The 16,673-nt window shown below is 49.3% G+C and overlaps 1 protein-coding gene across 2 annotated transcripts in view; it reads left to right on the forward strand.

The window, feature by feature from the left end:
- KRT2 (keratin 2) overlaps positions 1 to 15,980 on the forward strand; it is a 29,525-nt gene extending 13,545 nt beyond the window's left edge. The window contains exons 1-9 of one of the 2 annotated variants that reach the window (XM_007518211.2): positions 8,849 to 9,516; positions 10,483 to 10,697; positions 11,061 to 11,121; positions 11,833 to 11,928; positions 12,545 to 12,709; positions 13,278 to 13,403; positions 13,905 to 14,125; positions 14,927 to 14,961; positions 15,053 to 15,980. In XM_007518211.2, coding sequence (XP_007518273.2) covers positions 8,914 to 9,516; positions 10,483 to 10,697; positions 11,061 to 11,121; positions 11,833 to 11,928; positions 12,545 to 12,709; positions 13,278 to 13,403; positions 13,905 to 14,125; positions 14,927 to 14,961; positions 15,053 to 15,549 — 2,019 coding nt within the window. In that variant the 5' untranslated portion in view covers positions 8,849 to 8,913 and the 3' untranslated portion in view covers positions 15,550 to 15,980. Of the gene's footprint in view, positions 1 to 8,848; positions 9,517 to 10,482; positions 10,698 to 11,060; positions 11,122 to 11,832; positions 11,929 to 12,544; positions 12,710 to 13,277; positions 13,404 to 13,904; positions 14,126 to 14,926; positions 14,962 to 15,052 lie in introns of those variants that run through there. The other variant, XM_060195304.1, reaches the window with a different exon arrangement.
- The last annotated feature ends 693 nt before the right edge of the window (positions 15,981 to 16,673 follow it).

Here is a 16,673-nt window from a genome sequence, read left to right on the forward strand (position 1 = left end):
TCACTGTGAAGGAGAAATAAGACCCTCTGGGGAGAAGGAGGGGTGACTTGGAAAGGACTTTATGATGGGGACATCGCAGTGGGTTGGGCAGGCACTTTCGTGAAGCTCAGTCATGGCTGACACTTTCTATAGCCCGTCCCAAGTGGATGCTACACAGACTCGAGGCCTCCTCTCCACAGACAGCAGGGAGGCCCGATGGGTTGGACTGAACATGCTTCCCTCGGGGGCCCTTCTCAAACCCAGGCAGCGTCTCCCCACTTGCTCCACACTTTGCCCCGCACTGTTCATCTTGACATCCGTGGGCTCATCTGTAGCCTGCTAAAGCTCCCCACAAGGAATTGTTCTTACAGACAGGAAACAGGACTTGGAAGGTCTGCTGTGACAGATGATGCAGGCCTGTGTCCCAGACACACACTTGTCACTGGAGGGCTTGTCTTGTCGTCACTGGAGTGCTTAGTCTCTCTGGAAGCCAGAGGCCTGGTGGTCACCAGGCTTGTCTCTGTGGACCCCTCACTCCACTGGACTCCCCACAAGCTTCTTCTGTTCAGCATCTCCTTTTCCTGGAAAGTCTCGATGATTCACCCTAGGGGCTGCCTGTTTCCCCTTACCCTGCACTCCCTCACCTACTCACATAAAAATGCTGGCACTCGCATGGGTGACCTCTCAGCAGAGGTAAGCCTTGTTACTGGCCTCTTGTGTTAACTCCAGTGGCTAACAACAGAAAAAGGACCAGGAGACCATTTCAATCACAAATGATCTATTTTATTATACAGAAGGCAGGGTTTAAGTAGCAGAAGGGAACAAAGGACATTTTTCACATGAGGTGATAGTGGTGGGCTTTGAAGGTCAGAACCTTCATGGCGAAAGTTCTAAGGAATGAAGAGAATTGATAGTGGTAAAAGGGAGTTCCGGAGTGATTAGTGACAAGAGAGAAGCAGACAGAAAAGAGCCTTGAAGGCAGAGAGATAAGAGAGAGGAGTTAGACCAAAGTGGAGGAGGAGGTGAAGGAAATAGAAAGAAGGGCCTTTTAGTCAAGGCAGAATGGAGTCTGTGTGATCACAGCAGGTGAACTCTAGTGAACTTTAAGCAGGCAAACCATTTGGTTTATAACAAGGAAATGAGTTAAATGTTAGGGGGTGTAGGTTCTTGTGATGCTTGGGAGAATGACAAGGGGAAACTGAGTCAGGAAAGCTTTTCCCTCCATGCTCAACCCCTGAAAGAGAGAGACTGACAGCTGGGGAATCTTTTCAGACCTCCACCTTTATGATGGGAGCTCCCCATGCTCTTACCATGCTTTCACAATTAGCCCCACATAAAAATCTCTGCATCACTGGTGAAATAGCTCACTTGGATAGTGTGCTGCTTGGCCCACATTCAAGTCTGACCCCACCACCTTGGAGAAAACTTTAGTCCTATGGTTTCTTTCATTCTCTTTCTCTTTGTCTCTCTTAAAACAAACAAAGTCTCCTGCCGCAGACAGGCCATCAGCAGTCAAGCTCTTTGGCTTTTCCTTCCAAAATGAGGTGCCCAGTGTTCACAGGTCTGTTGACACCCCTAAAAGTTTGTTGCTAGATGAGGAGTAGGGGAGAATCTTTTGGAATAAGAGACTGCTTGATCTTCTATCTCTTTCTTTTTCCCCATGATTTTCTCCCTGTCACTTTTTTTTTCTTCATGGGAAGCCCTGAAGAAAATGAAACAGGTCACTTGGGGGCATCTTTAAGTGGTGAGTTGAGGGGGCAGTGCTTGAAGGAGCCCGAGGTAGACCTAGGTCCTGGGGACATTGCTGAAGGAGTGGCAGGTGAACTGTGGAGCTTGTGAGGGTGAGGGCCACAATGAACTAAACCAGCAGGAAGGCTCCCCACGAATGAGGAGTTGGGTAACAAGGAGGCAACTTCTAATCTGGGGAAACCTGGAGGGCTTTCTGAGCTTCAAAGGAGCTGCAGAGAGGTATAATTATGATGACCCTGTTTTTCTGAAATGACAGGCAGGATGAAACGGAATGTTTGATGGCTGTCTTGTCCTTCCATGTGGGGGTGGCTATATGGGTAAACTGGGGGAGAATAAGAATGCCAGGGTCCTGGAGGTGGCTCAGAGGCATGGAGGATGGCTTGCATGTATGAAGCCTTGGGTTTGACTGCTGGCATTTCATAAAATGCATAAAAGTCCCTGGGTCTTTCTATCAATAAACATAAATTAATCCATAAGAACTGGTTACAGGTACATCATTAAAAAATTTCCAAGGAGTGGGAGTCAGGGGGTAGCACAGTGGGTTAAGCACATGTGATGCAAAGCAAGGACCGCGTAAGGATCCTGGTTCGAGCTGCCGGCTCCCCACCTGCAAAGGAGTCGCTTCACAGGTGGTGAAGCAGGTCTGCAGGTGTCTATCTTTCTCTCCCCCTCTCTGTCTTCCCCTCCTCTCTCCATTTCTCTCTGCCCTATCCAACAAAGACGACATCAATAACAATAACTACAACAATAAAACAACAAGGGCAACAAAAGGAAATAAATAAATAAATAATTTTAAAAAATCATCAAGGAGTAAGAATACTGATGCTGGAGTGGCAAGGGCATGGTCTGGAGGACGGGGCTGGGCTGGCAGGCAGGAATCCTGGAAGACCCTCTCTGGATGCCCTGTGTGGATGAGACACACAGTAGGTGGGAGAACACAGAGCATAGGGCAGCACCAATGAGGCAGCCCTTCTCAGGCCCCTTGAACTCATCCAGAACAAAGGAGACCCCTTGGCTATGGTGAGACCCTGACAGAGCAAAGCCAGACATGGGACTTCTTGGAGTCTGGATTAAATTAGCAAACTAGGAAGAGGCATTTTAACAATGGGAGGGGAAATAGGATTTGATGAACACGTACTATGAGCCCAGTGCCAGGTGCCAGCTGGAGGCTTCCTAGTTGGTTGCTTCATTGGTTCAGCCAACATGTGATGAGTCCTTTCGGTGTCCTGGGACACTAACCAGGCCTTATCCATTGAGAAGCAATTACAGAAGCCACAGCTCTTACATTCTTCACCCTATAAACTTGGGCCTATACTCCAGAGGGGGAGAAATGATAGGGGGAAGATAACCAGAGGGCTCTGAACTCCAACTCCATCAGGACCCAGAGAGAGAAGAAGAAGAGAAAAAAGAAAGACATTTGCAAGTAGCAATAGGTGTAGGTGTGACTTAGAGAGGAAAAGAGGGCAGGACTATGAGAAAAATGAACATATATATATATATGTATATAAATATAAATATAGACAGACGATTATGGAAATACTAGTCGATTCATGTCTGCAACCTTGGAAGAACTACTGCAGTTTCCAGTGGAGGGAATGGGGACAGAGAACTCTGGTGGGGGAAAAGGTACAGAATTATACCCTTGTTATCTTATACTTTTGTAAATCAATATTGGTCACTACTAATAATAGTAATATCACAGGAATCCAAATTAACCCCTGTAATTGAAAGTCAAAAAAAATAAAAAAGCAAGACTAAAAAGGGTATGTTAGGTAAGAAAGGAGTGGGGAGGCCTGGGGCTGTGATGGAGAACTGGGTCAGGGGTTGGGATGGGAAACGCAGTGAGCAGTTTGAAGATAATCACTTACAAAGAAAGGCCCCGAGGAGCTATTGAGCAAGTCCTCCTGCTGGGAGCCTCCTATGCCACCTTCCTTCAGACCCGCTGGGGCCCTGGCGCCCTTCAGAGCAGCATCTCCGCTCCAAGCTTGATGACTCCATGGCAGAGGGAGGGGGCTTGGCTGGGCAGGCTCCTCCTGCAGGCTGGCCTGGTGACTGCTGACTATTTTCTCAACGATTTCTCCTCCTCATTCATTTACTTATTTGTTTTAATATTGTTGGACTTCCTATGGGAACTTGGAGAGAAGGGTCTGTTGCTTGTTCATTTTCTTTCTTTCTTTCTTTTTTTATTGCCACCAGGGTTATCACTGAGGCTCAGTGCCGGCATTATGACTCCACTCCATCTGGTGACCTTTTTCTTTTCTTTTTTTCCTTACTAATTTTTATTAGATAGGGCAGAGAGAAATTGAGAGAGGAGGGGGGATAGAGAGCAGGAGAGGAAGATAGACACCTGCAGACCTGCTTCATTGTTTGTGAAGATGCCCCCTGCAGGTGGGGAGTGGAGCCCTCAAAGCCAGGTCTTTGCACTTGATAATATGTATGCTTAACCAGGTGCTTCACCATTCAGCCCCTCTGTTGCTTGTTTTTAATTATATATATAATATATATAAACATGTGTATATATATATATATATAGATTGCAGATCCAGTGTAATTCCATCATTCCTATTCTGCTTACACACACACACACACACACACACACACACACACACACACACACACACGCCCTGTAGCACATTCCATGTGGTGCCAGGGCTTGAACCCAGCTGGTTACCTGGCAAGCTCTTCACTCTCCAGCCCCTGCTGCTTGTTGCTGAAACCTGAAGCTCTTGGTTTGCATCCTGGGGTAGTGAGAACAAGAAGGCTCACAATTCATAACTGTCCAGCAGGTGCATTTTGTCTTTAGAAGGAGACTATGTCTCTTGCACTTCTTCTTCTAGTATTTGCCCTTCTTCCGTAGCCAGTCAATAGCAAAGCTGTCAGGAGCTGCTTGTTGCTGGCTTTGAAAGTGACTGGGATCCATGTGGATTCAGTTTGCTAGGAAGGATCGTCAGTTTCCCCAATGAATGGGTACTCACGGGATGCCCCACGAGAAGGTCGATCCAATGCAACCCGTCTCTTGCACTTATGTAGGGAAACTCTACAATGAAGTGAAGTGGGACAGAAACTTGAACTAGTGCCCAGGAGGAAGCTTTAGGGGACAGGCTCGCAGGACTAGGACATCGCTGATAGCACATCCCGCATGAGTGACAGTCTGCAGTTCCAAATCCAGCCCATGATTTTGGGCTCATCCAAGTAATGGCTGAGTGGCTGCTCTGTGCAGAAGGTAGAGTGGTATCACGCTGGTTCCGCCTCACACCAGTTGAGGGCCCTTGTAACTCAGGAGTGCAGTGATAAAGCTAAGAGAGAGGGGCAGGGTGGTGGCTCACCTGACTGTGCACACATACTACCATGTGCAAGGACCCAGGTTCAAACCTCTGGTCCCCACCTATAGGTAGGAAGCTTCATAAGTGGTGAAGCAGTGCTGCAGGTATCTATTTTTCTCCTCTTCTCTAAGCCTCTCGCTCTCAATTCCTCTGTTCCATCAAAAACAACAACAACAAAAATAAACAAAGAACAAAACAAAAGAAGAAATTTAAAAAAAGGTGGATTCCTTGTGTAGGCACTGAGTCCCAGTGATAAACCTGGTGGCCAAAATAAAATAAAAATGAAGTCATGAGAGACGACGTACACTACTATGGGAGCAGGGGCAGGGGCAGGGGCAGGGGGGTTAATTCCTGCAGGAAGACTGTGATATCTCACCCATGTTAGCTTTTCCTCCCTCTCTGATTAACCCTGGGGCCTGTTTCCCTGGACAAATCATGTGCAAAAAAAAAACTTCCTGAAACAAAACAAAACCAACCAACATGGCAGCTTGCTAAGAAGATTTTCTCCTAAGAAAGATTTTTCTCTCTGCCCTAGGAGACAGCCAAGCTTGAACCTTGCTCCACCATAGGTCAACAGCCTTGTGGGACTTCGGCACAAGTATCTTCATTTTACAGGGGCAGAAACTGAAGAACCTCAGTGTAAACCAGCCCCACAACCACACAATCACAGCCTCAACACAGAGTCTGAACTTCCTTCTCACTCCCCTAAAATCTGGGGAACATGTTCTCTAGACAAGCACACTGAGATCATGGCAAAGGCCAAGCTAAAGAGACAGGGAAATTAAATCAGTTATATAAGATCTAAGTTGCATTAATTCCATCCTCCGCATTCCAAGAGAAGAAGAGAACTCTCCCTCTTCAACGTGACGTGCAAAGTATAGCCAGTGACTCTGAAAAGGAAAGCACCCAGGGGGATAAATGGGACCCGCTGGGGAAGCAGAGGGCCGAGGGGCATGCAAACTGGGTGCTGGCCACAAGCCCGGACACAGCAGTTATTTAGATGATGTTCCCTCCGTTCCTTCACTGAGAGACTAATCTCACCCCCCTCCCACACACACACTTAGAGCTGGCATGGCCTTGGCACCGTCATGGTAGAATAATGGACAACTAGGGAGTTGTTTAGATATCTGCAGATAATGACACATTTGCCTTTGGATTGAGATGTTTTCCAAAACTCTTAGCTTCAAGATGTATTGGCATGATTGTGGTGGTGATTATATAAGCCTGGCTCGGGGAAGAGTCAAGGAGATACATGGGTTTGCTTTCTGTGCCACTTTTTCATTGCAAACCAAGTATATGGAGGAGCTATTTCCCTATTCTTCACCCTCAACCCTGTTGGATTGCTTAGCTGAGACCTGGGCGGGGGGGAGAGGCTAGAGAAGGTGCATAATGCTTAGTGAATTTCTGTTCTTAGCTGGGAACTGTGCTCAGCATGTGCTCTGTTTCTTTACTTTTCTTTTGTTCCTTTCCTTTATTTCTTTCTAACAATAACCATATACTTTCTTTTATTATTATTATTTTAATAGATGAGGGAAACTGAACCACCAAGAAGATATAAATGATAAAATCATTGAACTGAACTGCCCGTTGGGTCTTAAATGCAAATTAGTTTTCTTTTTTTTTTTTAGTGATTTAATATTGATTTACAAAATCACAAGATAACAGTGGTACAGTTTCACACCATTCCTATCACTAGTGTTCTGAATCCCTCATCCCTCCATTGTGAGCTACAGTAGTTCTCCCAAGGTGCTAGGACCTAATATGGGTTAACCATTACCTTTCTACAACGATCTCTCTCTATTTGTGTATATTAAATGCAAGATTTTTTAAATCACTATTTTGTGCTGATGTTGTCCTTAGAGTTGAGAAATCCTGGTTCTTTAACTTCTAGTGTCTCTATGCATAGGAAAGGAAAAGGAGGGGGCCAGTCAAGCAGCTCACTGGGATAGGAAGCTACTTTGTCATGTGCATGAATCAGGCTCAAGCCCAGCCCACATGCTGAGGGAAGATTTGGTGTTGTGGTCTCTCTCTCTCTCTCTCTCTCTCTCTCTGTCTCTCTCTCTCTCTCTCTGTTTCTATGAAAAAAAGAAATGAGGGGAAAAAAGAAAAAGAGGAAAAGAAAAGGGGGGAGGGTTGCTTTGCTTCAGCCAGAGAAGCAATAACACCTAGTACCTTTACCATATGTGATGGTTTCAAAAACACTATGCAAATTTCTCATTTTATAACTAAGAAGAGAGTCTCAGAGTCACTGAGCATATAAATGGTCAAATTAGAACTCAACCCAAAATTTGGACTTTAAATTCAATTCAAGGAATGCAGAGGTATCTCACTGGGCAGGGGCCCTGCCTTGTGCTGTGTTCAGCTTATATTTGAGACCCAACATTACACAGAAGGTTATGGCAGTGGAGGAAGTTCCAGTGTTGTGGTGTCTCTCCCTTTCTGTCTTATTTTTATTTTTTTATTTTATTTTATTTTTACCAGAGCACTAATCAGCTCTGGCTTATGGTGGTGAAGGGGATTGAACCTGGTACTTCAAGCCTCAGGCACGACAGTCTGTTTGCATAACCATTATGCTATCTGCCTCTGCCCCCTTTCTGCCTTACTATCTGAATGAAAAATGAAAAGTGGCTCAGAGTGGCACAGTTGCACATGGAATAAGCTCTAGTTCCACAATAAATTCAATTCAATTCAATTCAATTCAATTCAATTCAATTCAATTCAGTTCAGTTCAGTTCAGTTCAGTTCAGTTCAGTTCAGTTCAGTTCGATTCGATTTGATTGTTCCCTAGTCCCTTTCCCACCTACTTGGCCCTGAAGACAAGGAAGGAGTGCTGTAGGTTTAGGTAAGTCTATGCTCTGTATTTTGGTGACTATGAGTTCTCTGGTACTCAGCCATCTCTGGCATCATTAGGAGCCTGACTTCCTAAGTGTTTAGCAGAATCACCAGGCAATCCATAACCTCTGACAGTCACACACTGGCATTGTATGAAGTCCTTGAGTGTAACATTATGCTCTGATGCCTGGAGTGGGACAGACCCAGGGACAGAGGAATGTTCATTAAGCCCCCATACCCTCTGGATTTTCATGTAGAAAATAGCAGTATTGAGAGTTGCCCACACTTCTGGCTACAGAAAATAAAACTCTGTCTCTGGTGTCAGGTTTCATTGTGCATTTCTGGTGTGGCCTTGGAAGGAAAGACTCAAACTAGCTTGAAGAATGACAGCTCTTTTGTAGCACCCTTAGCCATCTTCATTCTGTAAGAGGATGCTTGCTTCACTGCACCCCATCTGTGCACATGAAAGCACATGTTGAAATGCTTCTTAGTGCAGAGGGGAAAGCCAGGAGGGCCCTGGGGCTGGTCTTGAGGGGTCCCGCACTCTACACCTGCCAGCTCTATGAGCGATTGAGTTTCGAGCCTGCACAGGTCTGGGGGAGAGCTGCCTCCCACTGGCTTGGTCCCGAGCAAGGAATAACATTCTGTAGAGGTCCTTCTTCTCCCCTCCCCTCCAGATTGAGAAAGCTATGTCCTGATCTCCTCTTCTGATGATTTTACAAAAACCAAATTGCGTGACAGATGCCCAGATAAACAGGAGAAGTTTGCAGTCAAAGCAGGTTCTGGAATGGAGCTGATTAGTAAATTTTTAATGGCTATTAACTTAATAATCACTCACCAGGAGTAGCTTCCAGGTAGACCAAACCCATGCATAATGGGCCCACACCCATGCTCACCAACACCTAGTTGTTGGGTATAAATGTTAGACCCTAACAGCCTCCAGACAGCAGACACAGAGCTGAGTCTCCAGCCTTACCACTTCTCAGCTTCTCAACTTAACCATCAGCTTCCTCAGCGGAGTGAAGACATCATGAGTTGTCAGAGCTCCTGCAGATCTCGAGGGAGAGGAGGCGGCGGTGGTGGATACCGGGGCTTCAGCAGTGGCTCAGCAGTGGTCTTGAGTGGGAGCCGGAGGTCCGGTACCAGCTTCTCCTGCCTGAGCCGCCATGGAGGTGGCGGTGGAGGGGGCTTTGGCAGCCGGAGTCTTGTTGGCCTTGGAGGCGGCCGCAGCATCTCTATGAGTGTGGCCGGGGGAGGTGGCAGAGTCTTCGGCAGTGGCAGCGGCTTTGGCAGTGGCAGCGGCTTCGGCGGTGGCAGTGGTTTCAGCGGTGGCAGAGGCTTCGGCGGTGGCAGTGGCTTCGGCGGTGGCAGCGGCTTTGGAGGTGGCAGTTTTGGTGGAGGTGGCCTTGGTGGAGGCCGCTTTGGAGGTGGCGGTGGCTTTGGAGGTTTGGGGGGTCCTGGTGGCTTTGGGCCCAGTGGATTCCCTGGTGGAGGTATCCATGAAGTCTCCATCAACCAGAGCCTCCTGCAGCCTCTCAATGTGAAAGTAGACCCGGAGATCCAGAATGTCAAGTCTCAGGAACGGGAGCAAATCAAAACTCTCAACAACAAATTCGCCTCCTTCATCGACAAGGTGACTCAGGGGAGCCGTTGGGGGCGACGTTCAGGGGCCCTGCTCCCCATGCTGGCTGAGAAGCAAGCTACAGAGACCTACTTCTTCCCTGAGCTAGGAGTGCAGTCCTGCTAAGCCTCACCATTTGCAATCTCCACATGCAAACAATGCTGGCTTTGTGAGTTGCATCCACCACAGCAGCCGGCAATGTCTCCAACCTTTGCTCATTTATCATTTGTTTTAGCCTAAAAGCTCTTCATAGAAAATTCTGAAAAATCATTTAAAAGAAAACCCCCAAAACTGATAGTCAAGTAAATGGGCTGACTAGCTCAGACAGGTGGCAGCAGCTTTGGGAAGCCATTAGCTTAATCTTCTCTTTCTGAGATGGTTCTTCCTTCCGTAGAAGTCACTCTCCCATTTAATTCTGGAGAGTTATACCTGCCTGAGAAAGAATGAAGTTCCTGCCTTCCACAAGGCCTTTCCCAGTTTTGTGGCCCATAAAGCTTTTATTGGTGTCACGTTTGCATGCCAGCGTGTTTTTTCCTAGTCAAGGCAGAGGAGCCTGTCTAAGCAATGTACAAGGCTCTTAAAAATCAGACCGGGAGCCTTGCCTTCTGGTGCTCTCTTGCTCGGTACTTCTAGGAGCAGTGCCAGGGCAAAACTTGCTCTAGATTCCCCCCCAGAATATATGAGACCTTTGCTGGAAGACAACCAGGATGGGGGAGGGAAATGGCCCAGAGTCTTGGTGACAGCCTCACACAAAATAGCGAGTGGTGGAGTAGCAAGATGGGCTAGCCAGACTCTCCTAGTGTGGAGGCAGGGAGCTCAAGAGCTCTTCCTGGTGTTGTCCGGCATCCAGCCAGGGAGGATGAAGTCATGTAGACTTCCCTACATCCAGACCTGGACCCGGAGCTGACTCTGCTGAGTGTGGCTGTGCCAGGGAGAAGGGTGATCAGAGCTCATGTGCTCTCCTTCCGGTCCCGGCAGGTGCGCTTCCTGGAGCAGCAGAACCAGGTGCTGCAGACCAAGTGGGAGCTGCTGCAGCAGATGGATGTCAGCACCAGCACCGCCAACCTGGACCCCCTCTTCCAGGCCTACATTGGCCAGCTAAAGAAACATGTGGATTCGCTTTCTGCAAAGCGGACCTCACAGGAGTCAGAGCTGAACAACATGCAGAATCTTGTTGAGGAGTTTAAGAAGAAGTAGGTGGCAGAGTCTATATCTCAAATGGAGATGAATATCGATCCGAGTCATCAGGTTACCCCCACCCTTCCAACCAAGGGCTCCTCATTTCCCAAATGCCTGTGTGGGGGAGAAAGTAGGGCAGGGTTTTAGCTTTGTTCCCTCAACGTGAGGCAGTTCAAGCTTTAGGTAACATGCTCCTACAAGTTTAAGTGTTAGTTTATAGAAAAGCATCCTCTTACTGGATAACTTCATTTCAACCCAGACAGTTAAGGAGTATTTCTGGGAATCCAGAAAAGAGAGTGCACTTCTCAGGAGGGAAAGGAGAAGGAAAAAAGGCAGTAGCTAGAAAGATCTAACACCTGTGTTCTGGGTCCCACCAGGTATGAGGATGAAATCAATAAACGCACCTGTTCTGAGAATGATTTTGTGACCCTGAAAAAGGTGAGCAAGGAAAGGTCCTATCTGGGGTGGGAGTGCAGGTATGTCTTCTGAAGTAGATGGGCCAGAGAAACATTCTGAGTAAAGACAGCAGTCGTCATCCTTTAGTGAGGTGGGTATGTGATGGATTCTCCTGGGACAGAGGCCCCTCTGTAGCTGAAGCTCCTGGAGAAGTCCCCACACACCTGCTAGGTCATTTCCCACTACTCACCTGCTTAGAGCCTGCGTTGGCTTGTGAGGGGTGAAAGCCTAGCCTGTGACCCTTCTTCCTCAGTGTTGGGGAAAGGAGGCTTCTTATAGGTACTGTTCACTGTGCTGAGGAAGGCTTGAGCTAGCAGGTAAAAGTGGGGCAATTGTTCCGGCTGTCTCCTCCACAGGCTTCTGTCTCAAATCCAAATCCATTGGGGAGAGATGGGCTGCAGAGGTAGGTGGGGAGAGTTGCCACCTGCACAGTGTCTCAGATACTGTAGAAGGGAGAGATGGTGAGCAGAGCTTGGCCCTGTCAGAGCTCTGATGGTGGCAGGGGGTCCCGCAGGCAGGGAATGCTCAGCACAGTGCATCGTGAACCCCCTGGCAGGTGAGGGTCCCTGGGGACGAGGCTCACTTGTGGACTGGAAAGCAGTGAACAGGGACTGAGTGGAGGGGAGTGAAGAAGTGGGGGGACCCACACCTGGGGTTCAGGGAGCAGCAGTCTCACCCCAACCTTCCCTGCAGGATGTGGACAATGCCTACATGACTAAGGTGGAGCTGCAGGCCAAGGTGGACTGTGCGAACCAGGAGCTGGAGTTCCTGAAGGTCCTCTTTAGTGCGGTAAGGATGCTCTCCTCCCACTGGGGAAGACGTGGTAGAGGAGAGGCTTATGAGTCTGTCGGTTGGCCACTTGGGAGCTTCCACAGTGCAGGTCTTGGAGGAGAGAAGCTTTCTTTGATGACACAGCAGGTCAGGTTCAGTTAACAGCAGGACAACTAGTTCCCACTCCATACCCGCAAATGTCCAGTTGTCCTCAGGAGAGACCTGCTCTGTTCCAGTCCCTGTGTCCAATATGTTTCAGAGGCCAGAATGGAGTAGATATCCCTCCTCCCACCCCATCCATGTGAACAGACATGCCCTCTGAAACAGGGGCAAAGTTTCTGGCATTCGCCGCTTATTCACCTGCCTCTTTCTAGGGCACATATATCAAACCTGCACACATGGTGAAGGCTGGTAGCCACAAAACTCAGAAATGCAGAGTGCCCTCCCCAGACTCTCAGGGGACCCTGGGGAGAGGCCTGGGGGTGGTGGTCCTGTTGCTTTAAGTCTCTCCCAGGGCCAGCGTAGTCTGAGAGTCTGTGTGCTTCCCTACCTTGGGGAGGGGAACACCACCGCTTCCCTCTTACTACCTCCCTGTGGGGAGAGAAGCCAAGGCCAGACTTCCCATGCATTGCAGGAGCTGTCCCAGATCCAGCAGACCATCACGGACACCAGTGTTATCCTGTCCATGGATAACAACCGGAACCTGGACCTGAACAGCATCATCTCCGACATCCAGTCCCAGTACGAGAGCATTGCTGAGAGGAGCAAGACGGAGGCCGAGAACCTGTACCACAGCAAGGCAAGTTCTGGTGGGCCCAGAGAGCCTCCATGCCTTCTGACAAGTGGGGCTTCCCTGAACTCAAGCTAGGGAGTATACAGCGAGATTCAGGGGTGGGGGGTTGTCCAATGGACATTGGGCTTTACCTCCAGGACCTTCATGTCTTCAATGACATGACGCTGAGTGACTGAGTAGTGGCTCACCTGGTAGTGTGCACACGTTACCATGCTTGTGAGGACCTAGGTTCAAACCCCCCACTCCACGCCTGTGGGGGGCATTTTCACAAGTGGTGGAGCAGTGTTGCAACTGTCTCTCCTTCTGCCTCTCTCTCCCTCTCTATTTCTTTCTGTCTCTCACTCCTTACCCAAAGTAGTAGAGTCATGCAGGCACCAAGTCCCAGTAATACCTCAGGTGGAAAAAAGCAAAAGAGAATGCCATTGAGTGCTTTTGCGGGGTGTGATAGGGTCCCTAGCTCCCCTGAATGCAGCCATGGCGCTGGGCTTGGCTGGCCCTCCCTGGAGCAGTAGTAGGCTTCTCTTGCTCTGAGCCAAGCTGCCCCTGACACCCTGCTACCACTGTTCCCTTGCAGTATGAGGAGCTGCAGGTCACCGCGATGAAGCATGGAGACAGCCTGAAGGACATCAAGATGGAGATTAGTGATCTGAACCGCATGATCCAGAGGCTGCAAGGGGAGATCGCCCATGTGAAGAAGCAGGTGTGTGACCCTGGTGCAGCCCTCTGGCTGAGTGGGTGCAGGTGTGTGAGGGGTGGCGGTGGATAGGGGTGGAGGACAGAGGCCACCCGTGTTGACAAGAGTTGGGCCAGGGATGGACACTGACTTTGGAAGGGATGATGGGGGACAGAGTGTCATCTTCATAAGTAGCACCAGTTCTGTGATGCAGTTTACATGGAATGTTCTTTATTGTATTCACACAGTAGAGTCAGAATTTTGGTCTTAAGTTGTGGACAAAAAAACATTCTAGTCATGTCACCAGGTTCCCATCAAAGGGGTCTGGCAAAGCTGGTGCCAAGAGACAGCTTAATGTCTGAGCATAGTTGTTGGTTACTTACACTGGCTCCTGGATGTGTGGGTGTGTAGGCTGGGGGGCGGGGTCCCACATGTCCAGGGCTAGTAGTGATCCTGGCTTCTCACACCCTGTGTTCCCACTGCCAGACTGACCCTTCTGTACTGAAACCTTCTCTCATCTTCCCCTAGTGCAAGAGTGTGCAAGACTCCATCACAGACGCTGAGCAGAAGGGTGAACACGCCATCAAGGACGCAAGGAACAAACTCACGGAGCTGGAAGAGGCCCTGCAGCAGAGCCGAGAGGACCTGGCCTGCCTGTTGCGTGACTACCAGGAGCTCATGAACGTGAAGCTGGCCCTAGACATGGAGATTGCCACCTACAGGACCCTGCTGGAGGGCGAGGAGTGCAGGTGGGGGCTGCCCTCCTCTTTCTCTTCTAGAACCAGGGCTGGAAGCAGAGGCAGGGAGAGCAAGGCTGGGTGGGTGGGGCTTTACAGTGACTGAGAGCTGACACTGGTGTTTTCCCCAAGCAGAGATGCAGAACACAGACATTGCTTATTGTACAGCTATTGGCTGATGGATGGGGAATAAGGAATGATGAGCAAGGCAGAGGAAGCTGCACCCAGTGGCAACTTAATCTTGGTCCTTTCCAAAAGAGAAAAGTAAATGCTGAAGTTCTAGATAGTCTGGGACATAGTACCTCTGGGTCTGTGGGGAGTGTGGCCTCTTCTCCCTCTGGCTTGTGACTCAGAATGGGGACACCATGTGTTGGGACGTGCTGCCTGGCTGACGCATGCCTGCGTACAGCAGGTGCCAGGCCTGGTGAGGTCTTGGAAGGTTTTTTGTAGTGATAAGCAGAAGCATTGGCTAATGTCCCTGGAAAGACCCATGTCTTCCTCTGGGGTCTGAGACCTTAGTTGGTGTTCCTGGTTATTTACTCTGTCTCAAACCACTGAATGGGGATATGTGATTTTGGGCCACCTGCACAACAGCCTGAACAGGAGGAAGTTGCTCTGGCCTGGCTGCTGCTCTGTACCACTCTGGGAGGCCAGGCCCCCCACCTCTAGCGTCCAAGCAAAGGGCAAAGATTTAGGGTGCAATAGAAGAGGGCAAGGCAGGGACTGGTATAAGGAGGCTGGACAAAATTTTGGTTCTTTTCTGAGTTTGGTGTCCACAGTGCACTCTCACGAGCTAGTTTTCTCTCTCGGCAGGATGTCTGGGGACCTCAGCAGCAACGTGACCATGTGTAAGTGGTGGGGTGTGTCCTAGGCTGGTGTGTGGGGTGGAGACAGATGGGAGCTGTCAGGGCTTGGAGGTAACATTTCCTCTCTCTGCAGCTGTGACGAGCAGTACCATGTCTTCAAGCATAGCGTCCAAGGCTGGCTTTGGAAGCCAGGGCTCTGGAGGGAGAGGATCCAGTTCTGGAGGAGGAGGTGGAGGAGGATACAGTTTTGGAAGCAGCAGTTATGGCTCTGGAGGCAGAGGATCCAGCTCCAGAGGTGGTGGAGGAAGCTATGGCTCTGGTGGTGGCTCCAGAGGAGGCTCGGGGTCTGGAGGAGGATATGGCTCAGGAGGAGGTTCTGGAGGAAGACAAGGTTCTAGAGGAGGCTCCGTCTCTGGAGGAGGATATGGGTCAGGTGGAGCTTCTAGTTCTGGAGGTGGATCCAGAGGAGGTTCTGGTTTTGGAGGGGGCTATAGCTCTGGAGGTGGCTCCAGAGGAGGCTCTGGAGGGGGCTATGGCTCAGGTGGTGGCTCTGGAGGGGGAGGTTGTAGCTCTGAAAAAGGTGGTTCAGGTGAAGGCTGTGGTTCCAGTGTGACCTTCTCCTTTAGATAAATTCAGGGTCTTCTCCCTTGACTCTCCCACTCCAGACTGCAGAATCATGTCTCTGTACCTCTAATTTACAGCCTGTCAAATCTTGTCACTCACCTCTGTTGGCATTTTGGGAGGGTAGGGATGCCCACATATAGTTTGACATGTCTTCTTTCCAAACCAATTAGTCAGAGCCGAAGACTCCCTCTGTGCCCCAGGAAGAGCCTGCACCAGCTAGGTCAGTGCTTCCAGCAGCAACCCCACTCCTCCCCCTCCCTGCACTGCCCCATTTGGTGGTCCTTTTCCCAGCAGGCATCCTGTTGAGGACCCCTGTCCCCCTCAAATCCCATACCTCTCCCTAGGGGAATGTGATTCTGTGTACATAGCCTGTCTTGCTGCCTCTGCATCTGGAGTGCTATTATCTGGGTGTCTGTACAATAAATTACATTTGCAACTCACAATGTGTAACATGCCCTGAGTGTGGGACCTCGAGGGGGTGTGGAGAGAGAGAGGGGTGACCGGGAGCTAAGCTCATTGCTGTCTAGCTGAAGACACCAGGAGATGAGAAGATTGGGAGATGACCAAAGTGGGGCTTTGTGAAGGAGGGTTGTGTTCCCCCAATGGGATGGGTGGGTGGGTGGGAGCTTGGAGAAGGCAACTGTGTTTTAAAATCTGGGGTGAGGAGGACTTTTGGTTCCTGGGAAGTGTATGGTGTTCTCAGGAAGTATTTGCTGGACTTGAGGATCATGCTCTGGCCAGGAGAAAGTTATGAAGATTTATGGAAAATTCTCTTTTCCAGAAACAAACAAACAAACAAACACTTCTCTTAAGAATGATGTCTCATCAGACTGCCCCTTCCCAGCTCCTTCGGGCCAGAATTCTGATCTGAGGTCCCTTCTCGGCACAAACCCACCAGACCTTGAGCTCTAGGCCCTTTGCAGCTCTGAGCCCCAAAGCAGAGCCTGTAGTGTCATTGAGAGGATTAGGTGAGACTACTAGATTCTACTCTGGAGCGCAATAATCAGACAATCCCAGGTGCGCATGCTGCTGGCATTTGTGCTGCTGAGAAAACACATGGGTTTAAGCATTTAGCTTCCTAAAAAGCCAAGGGTGAAATGTGAACTTGTTCACATTCTGTTGACCAATCT

The sequence above is a fragment of the Erinaceus europaeus genome, chromosome 7 (assembly GCF_950295315.1).
Source record: "Erinaceus europaeus chromosome 7, mEriEur2.1, whole genome shotgun sequence".
Lineage (NCBI taxonomy): Eukaryota > Metazoa > Chordata > Mammalia > Eulipotyphla > Erinaceidae > Erinaceus > Erinaceus europaeus.